Source organism: Phycodurus eques, chromosome 20 (genome assembly GCF_024500275.1).
Source record: "Phycodurus eques isolate BA_2022a chromosome 20, UOR_Pequ_1.1, whole genome shotgun sequence".
Taxonomy (NCBI): domain Eukaryota; kingdom Metazoa; phylum Chordata; class Actinopteri; order Syngnathiformes; family Syngnathidae; genus Phycodurus; species Phycodurus eques.
The window spans coordinates 12,922,501-12,940,230 of NC_084544.1; the positions used below are offsets into that span (position 1 = coordinate 12,922,501).

The 17,730-nt window shown below is 40.3% G+C and overlaps 1 protein-coding gene across 1 annotated transcript in view; it reads right to left on the minus strand.

Moving 5' to 3' along the window:
* Nucleotides 1–17,730, minus strand: part of stt3b (STT3 oligosaccharyltransferase complex catalytic subunit B) — a 78,306-nt gene that overhangs the window by 9,917 nt on the left and 50,659 nt on the right. The window contains exons 8-13 of the mRNA XM_061665218.1: nt 11,702–11,750; nt 9,994–10,148; nt 7,319–7,530; nt 4,588–4,775; nt 3,161–3,332; nt 1,539–1,712 (exon numbers count right to left, since the gene is read on the minus strand). Coding sequence (XP_061521202.1) covers nt 1,539–1,712; nt 3,161–3,332; nt 4,588–4,775; nt 7,319–7,530; nt 9,994–10,148; nt 11,702–11,750 — 950 coding nt within the window. The remainder of the gene's footprint in view (nt 1–1,538; nt 1,713–3,160; nt 3,333–4,587; nt 4,776–7,318; nt 7,531–9,993; nt 10,149–11,701; nt 11,751–17,730) is intronic.

Below are 17,730 nucleotides of genomic sequence, written 5' to 3' on the forward strand. Positions count from 1 at the left end.
AAAATGGATAAAAACAGTTGCAGTATTAGGGGAAAACTAATTCTCTGTGTGTATTACGTGCACACGAAGTAGATCAGTCAAGGGTTTTAACTGTAGGACGACAACCTTTACTATTAACGCATTGCTTCCACCCCGCTAAAAAAAGTGGAAAATCCCAGTCACTCGTGGGATCTGCAAACTCAAAAACTTGAGGATTGAATCTCAAGGACTCCAACCCTGAGGAAGAGTGGAAAAAAAGGGAGAGGGGAAACTGCACTTGGTTTTATTTATTGGAGGCGAATGTTTAATGGAAACATCCAGACTGGGTTTTTAATGAAAGGATCAGGTGCCAAGGCAGAGCTGTGTAGAGGGTCAAGTAGTTGGAAAACCCATGTGAAAGGTGGAAAAAGTATACTTTTGCAACATTTACACTAAGAGGCACAATATAGTTTACCAATGAATGAAACAAAGAATAAATGTTCAAGCTGTATTTCTAAAAGGGAAACTTTTGTTTTCTTCCTGTTCCAATCATTCATTTTAACAGAAGTGAAAGTGACTGCCCACCAATCAGCGGGTATAGCGACGGGTATATGAAAAGGTTTACCCATAAATCATGATACCATTTAAAACCGTTACTACGAGCATTTCAAATCGTAATTAACGTTAACACTGTATTTTGCACCTCACAGAGTAAACTGCTGTCACTGCTTCCTCTTTATATTCTGTGACATTGCGTAATTAATGATAGCATCGGCAGCTAACAGGAGATAGCTGTCACTGATGTGCTTCCTTCCACCTTGTTCAACAATCATTATAGCTATGCAACTACGGGTATGAAAACAGATTAGAAAATGTCCTTTGTATGGTGCCGTTTCTAACTTTTGTGTAAAAAAGCGCACAGGTTTGCTGATTTTCTTTTATATCCAAAACAAAACCAGTAATTCTTTAGGTGCAATATCTTACATATTTGAACACCATCAAGATACAATTGATAACTGATCATTTTGATCACTATAATTGTGAGTACGTTTTCATCCCTAGTATAACATGTTCCCTACAAAGGTACAGGTACCCCCGGGAAAGGTTATTTAAAAGTGGCATGATACAGGTTGGCTATTTTGACACCATTTGACACACAAAAAAGCCACACTGAGCTGGACCGCTTGCTGCAAAATCGGATCATGTGAACAAAACTACAGGGATATAAAGTCATTACCTAGATGTACTGAAAATAGAAAAGAAGCAGATGGCAGATTTTACAGTTCTAAGACTTCTACAAGCGTCTTTTGGAGTCCGGTGTATTTTTCTTCCATTCATTAAGAATAGCATTGGGACATTAGATGTCACTACAGTCATGATGGACAAGACAGCTGAGTTCATCCCAAATATGTTTGAGCAGGCCAGTCAAGTCTTTTCAGACCAAAGTCATGCAATCACACAAACTGCTTCCACAAAGTTGAAAGCGCAGAAAAAAGTCCAAATTAAGATGCTTTGATCGAACAAACCCTGATTGAATGTCGGTCGATAACTCATTTGGCTGGCGAGCTTTTGACACTTACCCTGATGTCTTTTGGGTGCTCCCCCTCAGCGATCCTCACCATCCACAGAAACTTGTTGATGTCGTCGCCCGAGTAGCCTATGACTCCACCGAAAATAATCAGCACATAGTCCACATCCAGGGACCTCATGATTTTGTAGGCTGCACTTTCATTGGAAGACATGGCTTTCCCCACCTAAAGCGTGGCAAAAGTATCAGTTTAATTGATTTTAAATGGAAATGCTTGACCCTGACAGCATAGCGCAAGACCTAACACAGGTCATCGCAACGTCCCAACCGCTTATGTCGGGACCATTGTAAACTAAGAAGCCCTGTAAGTTTTATAGAAACATTTGCAGAGGTCCCTAAAGAGATACACACTTGAATGTGTTATGATGAATTTGAGTTTGCCAGCAGATTTTCCACAGTGAACAATGGTAGAATTGTGTCAACTTAAGACAAACGTCTTACGGTTTTTCAACAATGACTCCAAATCTTGCGACCAGTTCCCATCTGTCAAACTATTATTTGCCAACTGTCACATCTATCACGAGGAAGGTTCTTAATACCCTCACAATTCTCACTCTTCACCAGCTCTAAAATGGGGGCTACTCTCCAGTCGCCATGTTCAGGCAGAGGTTAAAAACACATCGCTCTCTCGCAACCCCTTTCTGACCACCCACTTAAAAAAAAAATAATAATAAAAAAAAAATGTGATTCTGGTACAAAGTCTTACCCCGACACTGTATTTATGTTGATTCAAAATTGACAAAATACTTGTCATGTAAAAGCCCTGCACAGGTAAGCAGATAAGTCATATGCTTGTCACACAATCAGCATATATTTGTGTCCTGAAAAAATATTTGAGACAAATACTTTTAATATATCTATGGCATGGAGTACTTTTTTTTTTTTTTTTTTACCAGTGGTTTACAGTCTCACACATACAGATTAGCTCTCAAAGATTTACCATCACATTTACAAAGAAAAAAAATATCTTTGGGTGCTAAGCGTACTGAAATGCTTGCCAGAGTGTTGGACACATGCAGGCTTTAATCTTGGAAGTTGGCCGCATTCTTGTGGATGAAACCTTTTATGATGCTTGTTAAGTTTCTCTTCTCTGCTTTGCCAGAGGCAGTCTATCTCCATGCACTGTCACGGGCAAAGTTTAAGGAAAGCTCAAATTAAATGCAACAGCACCCAGGCACAGGTCGCAATCAGAGCGGTAGCCAGTAGTCAATTACACCCTCTAATGCGTCGTGATTATATTTTCCAAGAACAGATGAGGAGCCAACAGGCAGCAAGAGCAGTCAAAGAGCAGATGGAGTTTTTCAACAAAACAATTTTAAGAGGGAGAAATCAGCACAACCACCCCCCTACAGTATGCGACAGCAATTAACTGTAGTGCCCTTGAATTAAATGCTTAAGAAAACAACATTATCAAGCGTATAACAAGAGAGCAGTTAGAATTGGCAATTTCATTTAAAAAAATAAAAACAAATAATAAACCACTACATAAGCTTGATGATCATCCGGTGGCTGCTGGAAGAGATAATTTCTTTGTCTGCGTGTGTGCATTAAGAATAGCAGTGGAACATCGAGAGAGAGCAAATGGAACATGCTTAATTAGTTAAAAGAGCTCACCAACGCTATATGACTGTTGTTCCATGTATTATTATCAACGAGTGTCGTCCTGTTGGCCATCCCCGCAATTTGATAACCGTAGTCCCACCATGACATGACACGTGCATGCTCATCTGTATTCTGCCTCAGCCAGTAATAAGCCTCCCTGAAGTCATCCAGGATGTTACGTGACCTGACAAGACAAAGAAAAACAAAAGGGTTACAGGGAACTAGTCAAACACGTGCAGCACCACTTTATCATATTTCCTCACAGTGCGGTAAATTGGTCAGGGACAGACAGTACTAGGCCTCTATTAAGGCGAAGGTTACTGTAGAGGGCAGGAAGTCTTCTCAGATTTCCCCCAAACACAAAGCAACGGCAACTAGACCAGACATACTATTGAAGGTATGCTTAGAAGATGTACACTACTTGCCACTTCCAGCTGCTCTTATGAGACACCCTTTAACTACAGGTTAGACACCTTAACGCATCATGAAATGACAGCTATCCCCAAGTAAGCAATAGATAAAAGAAAAATGCATGAAATAAGGTGACCCATAAAACAAATAAAGTTAACTAAAAAACTAGGGGTGGGACTTTAACACATTACAATTAATTACCCAAAAATTTAAACATTTGCAGGCTTTAATCACATTTTGTGTTTCAAACAATGAGGAACTTGTGTCAGTGCACGACTTCAGTGCACAAATTCCTTCGCAAAGTGGATTGCTCTGCACTATAGACCACTTTTTGTGGGAGGAGATAAATGGTGAGAAAATATGCTACCAATATGCCAAAATGCTGGCATTTCATTTCCATATTGTTGCCTCCCATTCAGTAAACATTGGGGGGGGGGGGGGGAGAGGAAAAAAAAAACAAAAAAAAACAACGCAACACATTGGGACAGGAAGGATGGTGAAAGGACAATGATAAGTTTGTATTCCTCGCAGCTCTGACTGACTATATTAACAAAGTAATGTATCGACGACTCACATTACACGGGGGGGGGGAAATCACAGCAATCAGTGTTTTATCTAAAGCATTCTGATACAAAATTTCTTAGTAATCTAATTTTACAATTATGTATTATTACATGTATAATTATGTATTACACAACAACACATTTACTCAGTGTCACTGAACGCACCTCGTGCACTTACACAGCTGCCGCGTGCCTACCTACAGTAGTTTCATTCTGAAAAGCGAAATAGGAAATACAGCGTGTACATTTGTTCTATTAGCATGTTCAAACAGGTCACTCTGTTGGTCACTTTTAAAATTACAGTTGATTCACTGTATATAGAACCACTAACATCGCAGCAGACCCTGCGATGTGACTGTTGTCTGAACTAGTAGTGATTTAGACCCTCTCCTTGTGGTAATTGTACAGCCATTATCAAATTACAGCAGGAGATGTGTGAACGTGTGGGGTGTGTGTAACTCATACCCGTCGTGGTTGTAGGAGGCAAGCACCACACTGGGGCTGGAGTAGGCATTGCTGGTGACCCAGGTGCAGTGGACGGCAAACATCATCAGGAGCATTAACATGAGCATGGTGACTATGGACTTGATGTTTGGACCCAATCCTTCTTCTGCTTTCTCCTGCTCAGACACATGTTTGCGCACCTTGCCAGCCTGAAGGGGGAGACAAACATTTATGATTTCCATGAATCGGACATAAAAAGTTGATTAAAATACCAGATGACCGACAGAGGCAAAACTACAAACCACTCATTCATCATGTGAGAATGCTCGTAATGGAGTAAAAGTTTCAAATAGCTGTAGGTGAATCACGGATGAACCACAGTTTATAGCTTGAAACGGTTTGAAATATTGGTGGGATTTGTGGGTGAAAGCTGATCGTCTGCCAGACTTCCCTTTTGAGGACAAAAGCACCACAAAGGGTGTAGAGCCAAGCAAGAACACCGAGATGATATCACAGTGACTCAAGGGCTGGATTTACACTGTTTGGTTGAAGTGACAATTCTGATGTTTGCCTTTCACAATTGCCACAGTTTGGATATGCATCACCGAACCTTCAGGCATAGGCAATATGGCCTTGAAATCTCAATTTTCTTTTCACAAATATCTGATTTATGATGTTAATCATTTTTCCCTCCTTAAGTGATAGAAAATGCAAATGACAATGACCAAACCATTAACTTCGGAAATAATATAATTGTATTTTTTTAATACAAATGTAGCGGAAATGCTCCCCGCAACCTGAGGTGACACAGTGAACTCTCCAGTTTGATAAACTGCATTCTTCGAAGCCGCCCTGCAGTGAGACTACCACAAGACGACGCCTACTGGACCCTAAAGTAATTAGCAGGTCCCCTCGAAATCTTGGCTTACAGTCATCAAAGAGTCCCTTTCTTCGTTTGAACTGGCAGCAGCCAAAAGGGACGAGTCGACAAATGTGCACAAAAGGTGACACCCGCTGACGTTGAGAGGACCTGCAAAGCCGAACCGTGAACTCTCATTCGGCCACCCCCCCTTCCCTCTCTTTTGTTCGGGCACGCGGCTCGGTAACCATAGGCCTTGGGGAGGGAGACTCAGCTTCCCAGCATCTCCGTGGACCACTCCTAGGCGATCAGAGCAGCTGCTACTCAAGTACCAGGTACGCTTCCAGCCAAGCGTGATCGCTCTGAAATTGCTAGAGTCCCTGAAAAGGCAGGAAGAAAGACGGTCATATTCTCCCAACGAGGCGTGATGAACGACAATTTTTCTTCTGCCTCTTTTGTTTTTCTTTCATTTTTCTGCATCCTTTTTCTCATTCGACCAAACCTGTCTCCATGCTTCCCGAGACGACTGAGACAGACTACCCCATCTACCAGCTGATCTACGTTTGTGAGTAACACAGAGTTTTCCAGACTGTACAATATTAGTGTCTAATAGTTTGGGGGAAATTACTAGCGTCACACAAAATCCCAACTTTGTCCTCTCTCTCGCATTAAACGCACATGTTCAGATTTTTAGCCAGCAACACACAGTGTTCTATGTCCCTTTTCGTATGCCCATTTTCCTTCTTTTTATCATTAGTGTTATTTTCTCTCTTGAGTTAGACCTCTTTGTGTGTTTACCTTGAGATTCCTTGTAGATGTCATTAAAAGGAACAAAATCTCCACTCTTGGTTGTGTTTTGTGTGGGTTGCGTTTAACAATGAAGCCCTGTTGTCTCGGACTCAAAATTTCATAAAATGTAGCAACCTTCAGATTACGAGACTGATAAAAAGGTTTCTCGTCACCTTCCCTAAATTTTATACATATAAAAAGTGACGTGGTGCCCCTTTACGAGAAATTACTTTGATTTTAACGATTAAAGCTTAAATCGGATTACCCCGGAAGTGAACATAGGAGTTTACCTTCCTTCTCTTTTTCCAAAACAATTAAATTTTTCATTTCAACCAATATACGCGACAGATATGAAAGTGCTTCACTTTGTAAATTGTAAAAATGGCCCAAAACATGCATCTAAACACTGTTGTTGAAGAGTAATGCCTCATGCCCTCCAGTTCTCTTAACGCTCATTGCTCATGGAGAATAGTATAAGTGAGGGAAGAGAACCTCTGCAAAATATTTGTGGCTTGGAAGCACATATTTTGGGCCAAACGTTACCAATATGTCGCTTTTGCAAAGTAGAAATGGCCACCATGTTTTTGGCAATGCTCAGCATGATTGCCTTCCACCAGGCTCCTTTCTTATTATACACAAGCTGTGTGAAAATAATTCCGCTTGTCTGTTTCTTTGCGTGAATTAAACGCAGAGTCACTTTAAAAACTAAAATAAATAGTTGCTAGATGGGTTGGAAAGGTTGCTGAGTTGACAACACGATTGGAGCTTCTATAAAGTACCTCCTCTCTGTTCGCTGCCAAGTTAGTGGGGATAAAAAAAAAAAGTATTTATTAAATCGATTAAAAATGAACAGAATCAGGTTCTTCCAAATGTGTATAAAAATCTTGATACATATTGGGTATCTCCAACATGCAAATTGGATAGAGTGCTTCAATGCAAGCCTGACGTCATCGAAATACACCAATTGGTGACGTACACTATATACATGCATGTCTGCCCAACACCTCAACTGGCATAGTATCTATACAAGACAGCTTCCAGGGCGGAAGTGTCGAAAGAAAAAAAACATTTGTACAGTACAATTTGACAATAATTCCACGCTACCTTATCATAGAGATTCCCAGAATTCCTTTTGTCGTCCTCGTCACTGCTGTCTTCAGCGGGGGGTTTCTCCCGCTTGGTGTCATCACCCATGTAGTGTTCAAAGACACTGGAGAAGGCCACGGCTGACAGCATGCACACCACCGGCGTAAGTGTCAGCATGAGACGCACCATCACGCCAGCAAAGTACACTGCACTGATGGCATACAGGGCCACTGCAAAAAAAGAACCCCCACGCCCCCACAGATGACTCATTGAATCATTGAAGACTGAAATAATAAGATGGATGTCAAAAAACAGAGAAAATGGTTTTGAGGGTAAAAGGAATCCATGAATGAAGAAAAAAAAAAAAAGTTAGCCTCAGGCTCAGCTAATCAGTCTTTTCAAGTTCTACACCGCATGCACCCTGAATAGAAAGCACTGGTTGCTTTCTATCCTTGTAAAGGGCTGAACTGGCTCAACAAGTGACTGCCTAATCAATACCAATAATTGGTTGACGAAGTTGTGGGAGCAACAGACTGCTGAAGGACTTTTCTGTTGCTTAAAGGTAGCCAGACTGTTCTGTTCTTTTACCTGAAAAGCTCATATTTTGGTAAATTTAATCCTACGCTGTCCTTCAGGATGGACTTTTATTGGGAGAAAACTTAATTGGTAGAAGAGCAGCTATTTTTTTTAATTTTTTTTAATGATCCAATAAGAAGAATCCCAACAAGCACTCCTGTCCATCCACTAATGTTGCCTTTTCACAAATATAATTGTCTTATAACCACACTAGATAATTTGAATCAAAGATGGAGTGAGTCACTCAATTCAATACACAAAATAACAGTTAAACCGTTGCACCGTCCGTTCCAGGTGCTGCGAGTCAGCATCCTGTTGTAGCAGGTCCGACTCACATTCTCTTTCAATTCTTTGTTTCTATAGTATTTTTCCACTAATGTACTTTTTCTTAAATCCAAGGTGTATTGTCGGCGATTACCCCTATTATCCTCTTGGTTACGACGCTTAACCTACAACTACGAGGAGCAACTGCCTTGCCATTAACGGAGTTGGCCCAAGTACTCTTGGCGAAAAATTCACCTTGGAGGAGATAAGCAAAGGAACAAGAGCCAGCACTAAAGTGAAGAAAGAGAGGACTGAATGGGACAGAAGATTTGAACCGTTCTGTCCATTGATCATTATGGAGAATGTGAGCTTCCTTACCAACAAATGACCCAGCGTCTGTTAAAAACTGCAATTATTTGCTAATTCAACCAACAGCTGCTGCAGCCAACGCAAGTGACAACATGCACGCTGTGATCGTGAGATTACAATTTTAGCATCCCGGCACCCTTATACTGGTCAGTGGAGACTTCAATCATGTTCCTCTCGCTCATCTACAACCAACATGTAGACTGCAACAAAAGGGGGGGGGGGGGGGGGGACTTCTGTATGCCAATGTGAAGGGAGCATACGGCTGGCTGCTCTTCTTTTCTCCCTCCACTGGAGAATCTGACCACAGCTTCATACACTTTTGAGACCACAAAAAGGCCGCTGGCGGAACAGCAGGCAGCCAACATACGGACTGTAACAGTTTGGTCTAACAGAGTGGAGACGCTACAGGGGTGTTTTGATGTTACCTCCCGGTTTTATGTTTTTAAAGATGTATATTTTTTAAATTAAACAGTGGTATCTTATGTATTATTATTATTCATCCATTTTCTGAAGTGCTTATCCTCACTCGGGTCGTGGGTGTATTAGTGGCTATCCGTCCATTTTCTGAAGCGCTCATCCTCACTCGGGTCATGGGCGTACTGGTGGCTATCTAGGCTGGCTCCATGCGAGAGGCGGTGTACACCCTGAACTGCTCGCCAGCCAATCGCAGGGCACAAATAGACAACCATTCGCATTCACAATCACACCTACAGACAATGTGCAGTCTTCAATTAACCTACCATGCATGTTTTTGGAACTGGAATACTCTGAACAAAACCCACGCAGGCACGGGGAGAACATGCAAACTCGACAGACAAGGCCGGATTTGAACCCAGGACCTCAGAACTGTGAGGCGCACGTGCTAAACCAGTCGTTCACCGTGCCAACATTATAATATAATAATAATATAGTATTATTACTATCATGTTGTTGTCATTGTTAGTTTTGTATTGTTTTATGTTATTTTTTTATTTATGTACAGCACTTTGTTTCATGTGTGTTTCTTTTTACCCTATAAAACTACTCTATAAAAAACTAATATTCCGTCATTATGAAGCAGAAAAACACTGGTTCCAGGATTGCTAAAATCCTGGCAAGAAATGAAAAGCATTTCTGAATTGTGTTCACTGTATTGAAAGTATGGTCCAGAAAAAATCTGTAGCAAAATTTGAAATAAGGATTGCAAAAACTGTTGTAATATGGGTAATTCTTCAAGTTTTGACCATATGGATAGCAACTAATTGATGGTGCGCATTATACATAGGTAGAAGGGTGTTCCTGATTTTGGGGGTGTGCATTATACTCGAGAGCGTATTATACAGGATAAAGTAAGTTTGATTCCAGCCTTCCTACAGTATTGGGGACCACACCAGCCCATTGACACTGGCATTGAGTTGGTGCATGACATGATCCCTTGCCTCTTGAAAATATCCACAGAATGACAAATAATATTTTTTATTAGATTTAGTAATAAATGGACTTACCAAACACTCGTTCGTCATTTATGTTCTTGATGCAGAACCACAGGCCTGCCGGGAATGTGCACACTAGGATGTGAAGGTCGAAGAAGAAGGAGACCCACGTTGTCGGTTGGTGTTCTGACACAGATGCTATGATGGGGATGTGGATCTTGGCATAGCTATGAGGAACGTTGGAAGGACAGATAAGTGTTTTGACAAAATTATACAATAAATCTTCCAGAATAATGGTGTAAAAAGATCCATTATATCCACAATATCTTTGTTATGAAACATTAATAAATATCATGAATTGTTCATTTATTGTATATACTTAATTGCTCAAAAAATAATATTTACAATAAATAATGTATCTTTGTCCATCTATTTATGCCAGTGACAGGCAGAACAAATGAATGGCAGGAAGTACATACAATAATGTATATGCTTTTTGACATTTTTGTTTGTTAGCGTGCTGTGAGATTTTTCAATTGTAAAATGTGCGCCTTGGCTCCATAAAGGTTGAAAATCACTGCTCGTCAGATCGTGTATTCTAATCAGTCAGGTCAAACCAACATGACAGAAATAATGGGTTCTAAATTAATGTAATTACATTATTGTAATTAAATTACTTCACATACACCAAAACCTTAGACCATGGTGTCAAACTGGTGGCCCGGGGGCCAGATCCGTCCCACCACATCATTTTATGTGGTCTGCGAAAGCAAAGCAAAATTGCTCATTGTGTTCTCGATGTAATACAATTGATATATTTGCAAGTTTTTTTTTGGTTACCAATCCCACTTTAAATAAAAAATTTAATCGTCAAAAAACAATTTTTTATAGGCTTCTGATTTCAAAACTGGTTATTCATCTATGTGTTGTTTATACTGTATGTAATCACAGGACAGTATCTTTCATTTATATGGGTTCACAGTTGTAGCGTCCCTCCGACGGAAGTCATAATTACGCTGTGGTCCGTGACAAAAATGAGTGTCAGCCCTGCCTTAGAGCATGATTCGACAGAACGTCTGCATGTTTGCTAACATCCGTTAGTGGTAGCACTAGCTTGCTAGGCTACATAACATTTTGTTGCCTGCTTGCGAGCCGTATCGTATTAAAAAGTACGTGAAAATACCTCAAGCAAGCCTTAAACGAACGTCCTCTCCCAAGCACAGGTGACCACCAACACAGGCTTTCCGCCATTTTGTTCTTATAAACACACAGCGCGATCCATTATAGTTGTCGTCTCCATGGTAATGAGTGTATCCGGTCACGTTTGAGTTGACAAGATGAAGCCCAGTGAAAAAATGTGTATAGTGCAATCATGAAAGACCAAATTTGTCTCGTAGTCTGATCCACATCTGTCCCACACTGCCGACATGTTTTTTTTTTCTCCCCCAAATAACTTTAATCGTGGTCAATAGTCCACCTTGTCGCAAATATACTGTAAAGATAGCTGGGATAGGCTGGATGGACAGACGACTGCGACGCTGAGTAAATGTCTTTTGCGGAGCCGATCACTGATGTCATTGATTGGATCGGCGAATTATGACAAAGCCGATCAGCATAAAAAGCTAATTATCGGCCGATATCGATCAGATCGGTCTAAAGTCAAGTTCAACGTCTTGCCCAAGGACACTCTGACAGCAGACAGTAACCGACTCGCTCTACCAAGTAAGCCGCAGCTGCCGTTCAACACCATGATTGTTCAGCACAGATAAGCAGAACTTACCCAGTGTCCCAGAGAGAGTAGAAACGCCCGCTCCATGGAGCAATGTATCCTAAAGAAAGAAAAAAATCATTTTCAATTGCAATTTCGAAACAAAAACAATATTTCATGCTATTCGATCTTCAAGTCTTGAAAAAAAAAAAACATGGAAGAAACAATCTCAATAAAATGCAGTTCATAAAGTACAGTGGAACCTCGATAGAATGGACTAATAGGGGCGGGGAGTCGTCCGATATAGCCAATTGTGTTTTTTAAGGCCATATGCACCTGTAGAGCTGATGGAAGGCGGTTTTCATTCAAAATCTCACGATACATGGTCCCATTCATTCTTTACTTTACACGGATCAGTCGTCCTGGTCCCTTTGCAGAAAAACAGCCCCAAAACATGATGTTTCCACCCCCATGCTTCACAGAAGGTATGGTGTTCTTTGGATGCAACTTGGCATTCTTTCTCCTCCAAACACGGCACGTTGAGTTCAAATGATTAACCAAAAACCTCTATTTTGCTTTCATCTGACCAGATTACCTTCTCCCAAACTTTAGATGGGCCTGGACATGTACTGGCTTAAGCAGGGGGACACATCTGCCACTGCAGGATTTGAGTACCTGGCGGCGTAGTGTGTTACTGATGGTAGCCTTTGTTACTTTGGTGCCAGCTCTCTGGAGGTCATTCACTAGGTCTCCCCCGTGTGGTTCTGGGATTTTTGCTCACCGTTCTTGTGATCATTTTGACGCCATGGCGTGAGAGCTTGTGTGGAGCCCCAGATCGTTATCATCAGTGGTCTTTTATGTCTTCCATTTTCAAATAATTGCTTCCACAGTTGAACGAAGCTGCTTACCTATTGCAGATTCAATCTTCCAAGCCTGGTGCATGTCTCCAATTTTGTTTCTGCCGTTTCTTTGTCAGCTCTTTGGTCTTGGCCAAAGTGGAGTTTGGAGTGTGACTGTTTGAGGTTATGGACAGGTGTCTTTCATACTGATGAGTTCAAACAGGTGCCATTGATACAGGTAACGAGTGGAGGACAGAGGAGCCTCTTAAAGAAGAAGTTACAGGTCTGAGAGCCAGAAATATTGCTTGTTTGTAGGTGACCAAATACTTATTTTCCACAATAATTTGCTAATACATTCTTTAAAAATCAGACTGATTTTCTGGATTTTTTTTTCTCATTTTGTCTCTGTGAGGTATACCTATGATGAAAATTACAGGCCGCATCTTTTTAAGTGGGAGAACTTGACAATTGGTGGCTGACTATAAATACTTTTTTGCCCCACTGTGCGCGCACACACACGCACACGCACACAAATATATAAAAAATGCATTACATAAATGAACAATATAAGTTAAATAACTAACAACTACGGTAGTAAGCACGTAGAAACTTCATAAAAATTTGACAGCAAAATACCTGGTAATCTATAATTTGACTGCATCGTTTTCGTCACGAGCTGTGTGTGCTTCTGTTGACGTGAAGGACCAAGCGCGTTCTCCCTCCACATCCATACTTACGAGATGCAGTATGCCTCCCCTGGTTCTTTAATCTAATATTTTCATGAAGGTATTAATTTCCGACTTAATTCCAGCCAGCGCAAATTCCACGGATTCTTGATCCCGTTATCCTTATAAAGCTTCTTTACAATGTCGGTCTCACAGTCTGCCCTCTGTACTATGTCCCTGCCTTGACACCGACATACAAACTTGATAGCATACAATGAATTTAAATGTGAAGACCGCACTGATAAAATATAAATGGCGGAAGACTGGCACCTTGCTTGCCGTAATAAGGTCTTCAATGCTGTAAATGTGACGATCACGATTACTGACAGTCAATGTCGACGGAGTACTACGTTAACCCCCCGACCCAGAATTCTTTTGCAAATTTACACGATATACATAATTGATTAATTGAAAAGGAAAATCCGTGGAATTTTCCTTTTCATAGTCCTGCATCATAGGTGAGTGGCCAATTCTGGAGCTATCAGACTTTGTCAACGGCAGTTTAAGTGAAAAATGGAAACTATTTTTGGACACAGTGTTCAGTACCGACGGTCCGTTTTATTCGATATATTGGGGTCTGTTTTATCGAGGTTCCACTGTATATCACTCTAAATGTTACCATTGCCCTCAATTCTCCAAAAACAGGCAAATGCCCACGATTAGCAACCATTTTAGTAAAAGGTTTAGTAAATGTAAGTCCTTAAAGACCCAGTGTCAACGAATAATTAAATCATAATCAATGAATGGTTGAGAAACAATACCAGTGTTTCCCACATGTACATTTATATGCGGCGGGCCGCGACAAATACATTTTGGCTACCACTAGACATTTTTTTGTTGCTGCTCTGTGAATGTAGCATGTCATTAGACTCCAGTACAGTAGGTGGCGGTATGTAACACACACAAAAAAACAAAAAAGGATCTGCACGGCTCATTCAACCTGAGAAGAGGTTCAAGAGGAAGCAATGAGAGGGAGACGACAGACGGTCCGTTTTATCTGATATTCGTTATATCGAGATCTGTTTTATCGAGGTTTCACTGCACTTAATGCACAATAATGATGTAAAGGATGCAATGCATGTCACTTTTAAAGATGGAATAACTTGGCGTGGAGTAAGAATTTCATACCTGTGCCATAAAATCATGTTAAATTAAGACTTTTGACTGTTATTCAATACTGGTTATCATTTTTGATAAAGGGAGAATATGTTACAGCTCCTGTACTGGATGTCATATTTGTGCAACTGGTCGCAATGTTGCAGCTGGTCATAACGCTGGCATGTCCCAGCTGACACATGGCGAGGCGCAGCGTACATGCTGGGCAGATCACCAGTCAGTCAGATGGCTGACAGATTACGATAGCGTTTTATTTCGACTGCCAATTTGGACGGCATCTTCCTGTCCTCCTGGCCAAATAGGACTATCTGCAGTCGTTCGGCTCATCCGCAGCATTACACTGTATGGCCGTCTTCAATTCCAGTCCATTCCCCCCCTCTAAGAGCAGAAAATACAATCCCTGCTATTTTACCAACATGGACAAAATTGTTGCTACCCCTCTGTTTATCAAAGTAAAACACACAGTGGTCAAAGAAATAACTAGAATGTGACAAGTAATAAATTAAAATTTTATGCAAATCGCATTGCTTTGGAATTGTTGTTCAACAGAATTATTTTTAACACAAATTCACGAAACAGGCCTGGACAAAAATGTTGGTCCCTTAACCGTTTCTAGCTGTGTTTTAGGCCATTATCCTGCTGCAAAACCTATGACCAGCGACTGAGATCAAGCTTTCCGATACTGGGAAGCACATTTCTCTCGAGAATACCTTGATAGTCTTTAGATTTCATTGTACCCTGCACAGATTAAAGACACCATATGCCAGGTGTAGGAAAGCAGCCCCAGAACATAGTCTCCTCCATGTTTCACAGTAGGGACAGTGTGCTTTTTCTTGGTATGCTTCATTTTTGCATCTGTGGACAGAGAGCTTATGGGCTCTGCCAAAAAGTTTCAGTTTTATCTCATCTGTGCATAGGACCTTCTCCGAGAAGCTTTGTGGCTTGTCAACATGCAGTTGGGCAAATTCCAGTCTCTGTTTTTCATGATTTATTTTCAACAGTGGTGCCCTCCTTTTTTGTCTCCCATTAAGTCCACTTTGGCTCGAATAACGACAGATGGTGCGACCTTACACTGATGTACCTTGACCTTGGAGTTCACCATTAATTTCTTCGGAGGTTGTTGTGGTTGTTTGTATCCGCCTCTTCAATTTGTCTCCTGCGGCCACGTCCAGGCAGGTTGGCTACAGTCCCATGGATCTTAAATTTCTACATAGTATGTGCAACTGTAGTCACAGGAACATCAAGCTGTTCGGTCTTATAGCCTTTAACTTTAACGTGCTTGTCGATAATTTTTTTTCTAATCTCTTCAGGACAACCCTCTCCTTCGCATCCTCTAGTCCATGTTTAGTGTGGTACAGACCATGTCTCCAAACAGCACAATGATTACCTGTCACCCTGCAATTAGGCCGTCTGATTACAAGTTGAGAGTCACTTTGCGTTTGGTGATGCTTGCACAGCGTGTGCTTCATACATGGATCTACTCCCTAACTGACAAGTGTAATGCTGCAGCATGGTGATGAAGTGAGGCTACCTCGGGTGAAAATACACTCAACTTGATGCTTCTAATTGATTTAATAAGTGTGCTCATATTCTTAATCTTTGGGGTTTATTTACCGAAGTTTACCGGTTATTTAGATGCATGGGAAGTGTTTTAAAATTATTTTAAAAATGTACAATAATTCTCTTCGTTGTTTATGTGATGCAACCAACAACTTTTGCAAGTAATCTCTGTTTGCGATTTTAAACCGACATACTATGCATTGCGCTGGTATATTTCCTGCTAGACATTTTGTGCTGGTTATTAAAATGTCAAGTCAATCAAATGTACAAAAAAGGACCAAAAAAAAAAAAAAAAGTCTATAAGATATGAGGCTCATGTCTGATCATAGTCCTTTTGGTTGTAAGAATGTTTCCATCGTAAAAGGGTATTCTGAAAACGTAATAGAATTATTTATAAACCTAACGGGAACCTTTTAAGCTGCAAATTACTAGGCACAAGGCATTTCATACGAGCATACATATTTTAAGCATTGATCTAGATTAAACTACTCGTCTGAAACGTTGCTTTGGGGGCTCTTTCAGTCGTACATGTGCACAACCACCACCCCTACAAGACAACACAAACAAGCTCAGATGCATATTTTAAAACGCAATGTTTCCGAACTGTGACTCATTTGCTTCCATCTATCACTCTGTTGTGTAATCACTTTTAAAGAGCCTAAAATGTCTTATAATAATAATATTTCAAACAAACCAAAGTGTCTACTTGGTTTCTATATCAGAGAATAGTTTGGGGAGAAAAAGCAGCAAGTGTGAAAAAGTGAAGAGAACAATTCTCATGTGGGGTTCTTGTTTAAAAAAAAATTATACTAAGTGTTTCCAAAATGGTAAATCAATTTTAATTCGTACAAATGGAATGAAATGTAATTTCACCCAAAAAAAGGACGCTCAAACAGCAGCTCAAATCACAGACTTGTGAAAAAGCAGGAGAAAAATGTAATCAATAAATAGCAAAAGAAGCATGAAACATTGGTGGCTCAGCTATAACCATAAACCACAGCAGAGTTGCATATCATAGAAGAAAATAACCAGGAAAATGTAAGTATTATAAGGATATAAAGGAGGATATATATATATATAAGGATATATTATAAACAAAACAGTCAGATAAGTCACTTATACACACACCATAATATGTTGAAACACAGTTAAGTATTATTCCGCGAGGCTCCTCACTATGGTAGTGGTAACGCTCCGACAATCCGGCTTCGTAGTTTACCCAAGTCAAACTAAAACATTTTGACAGATTTTTCAGCATCTTGTACCACATAAAATCAGTTCGAGGTCAGTAAGAACAACCAAAATTCATACATAAGGCGCTACAGATAAGGCGCACTGTCGATTTTTTGAGAAGATTTAAGGATTTTAAGTGCGCCTTATAGTCTGAAAAATACGAAATGTATTTTCCACACATTTTTTGCTCACAGTTTTGTCTTAAAAAAAGTGTTTTAATAAAAGTATGTGTCTAATGTAATGTTTCTCAACCTTTGAGCCAAGGGACCATTATACATAAGAAAAAAAGTAGAAGCGCATTCAATTGTTCTGACTGTCTCTATATGTTACTTGAACAGAAAACTGAACAAAGATACATTATCTGTGGTAAGTAAATAATTTTCAGAACAATTGAGTGAAATTGGCTAATTTCACACACCACACCTGATGATCTCTCATGGCACAAAAGCTTGTGGGAGGAGTATTTGAAGGCTAAAACTATTTTTTAAAATGTATCTCATAAAGTCTCCCTATATCACAGCTTTTCACAGTGGGTGGTGGATCTAACATAATGGGGGATGACTGCAGTTCATGAACAAGAAAACAACAAAATATATCTAAGGTTACTCAAATAGACCACCTACCATGA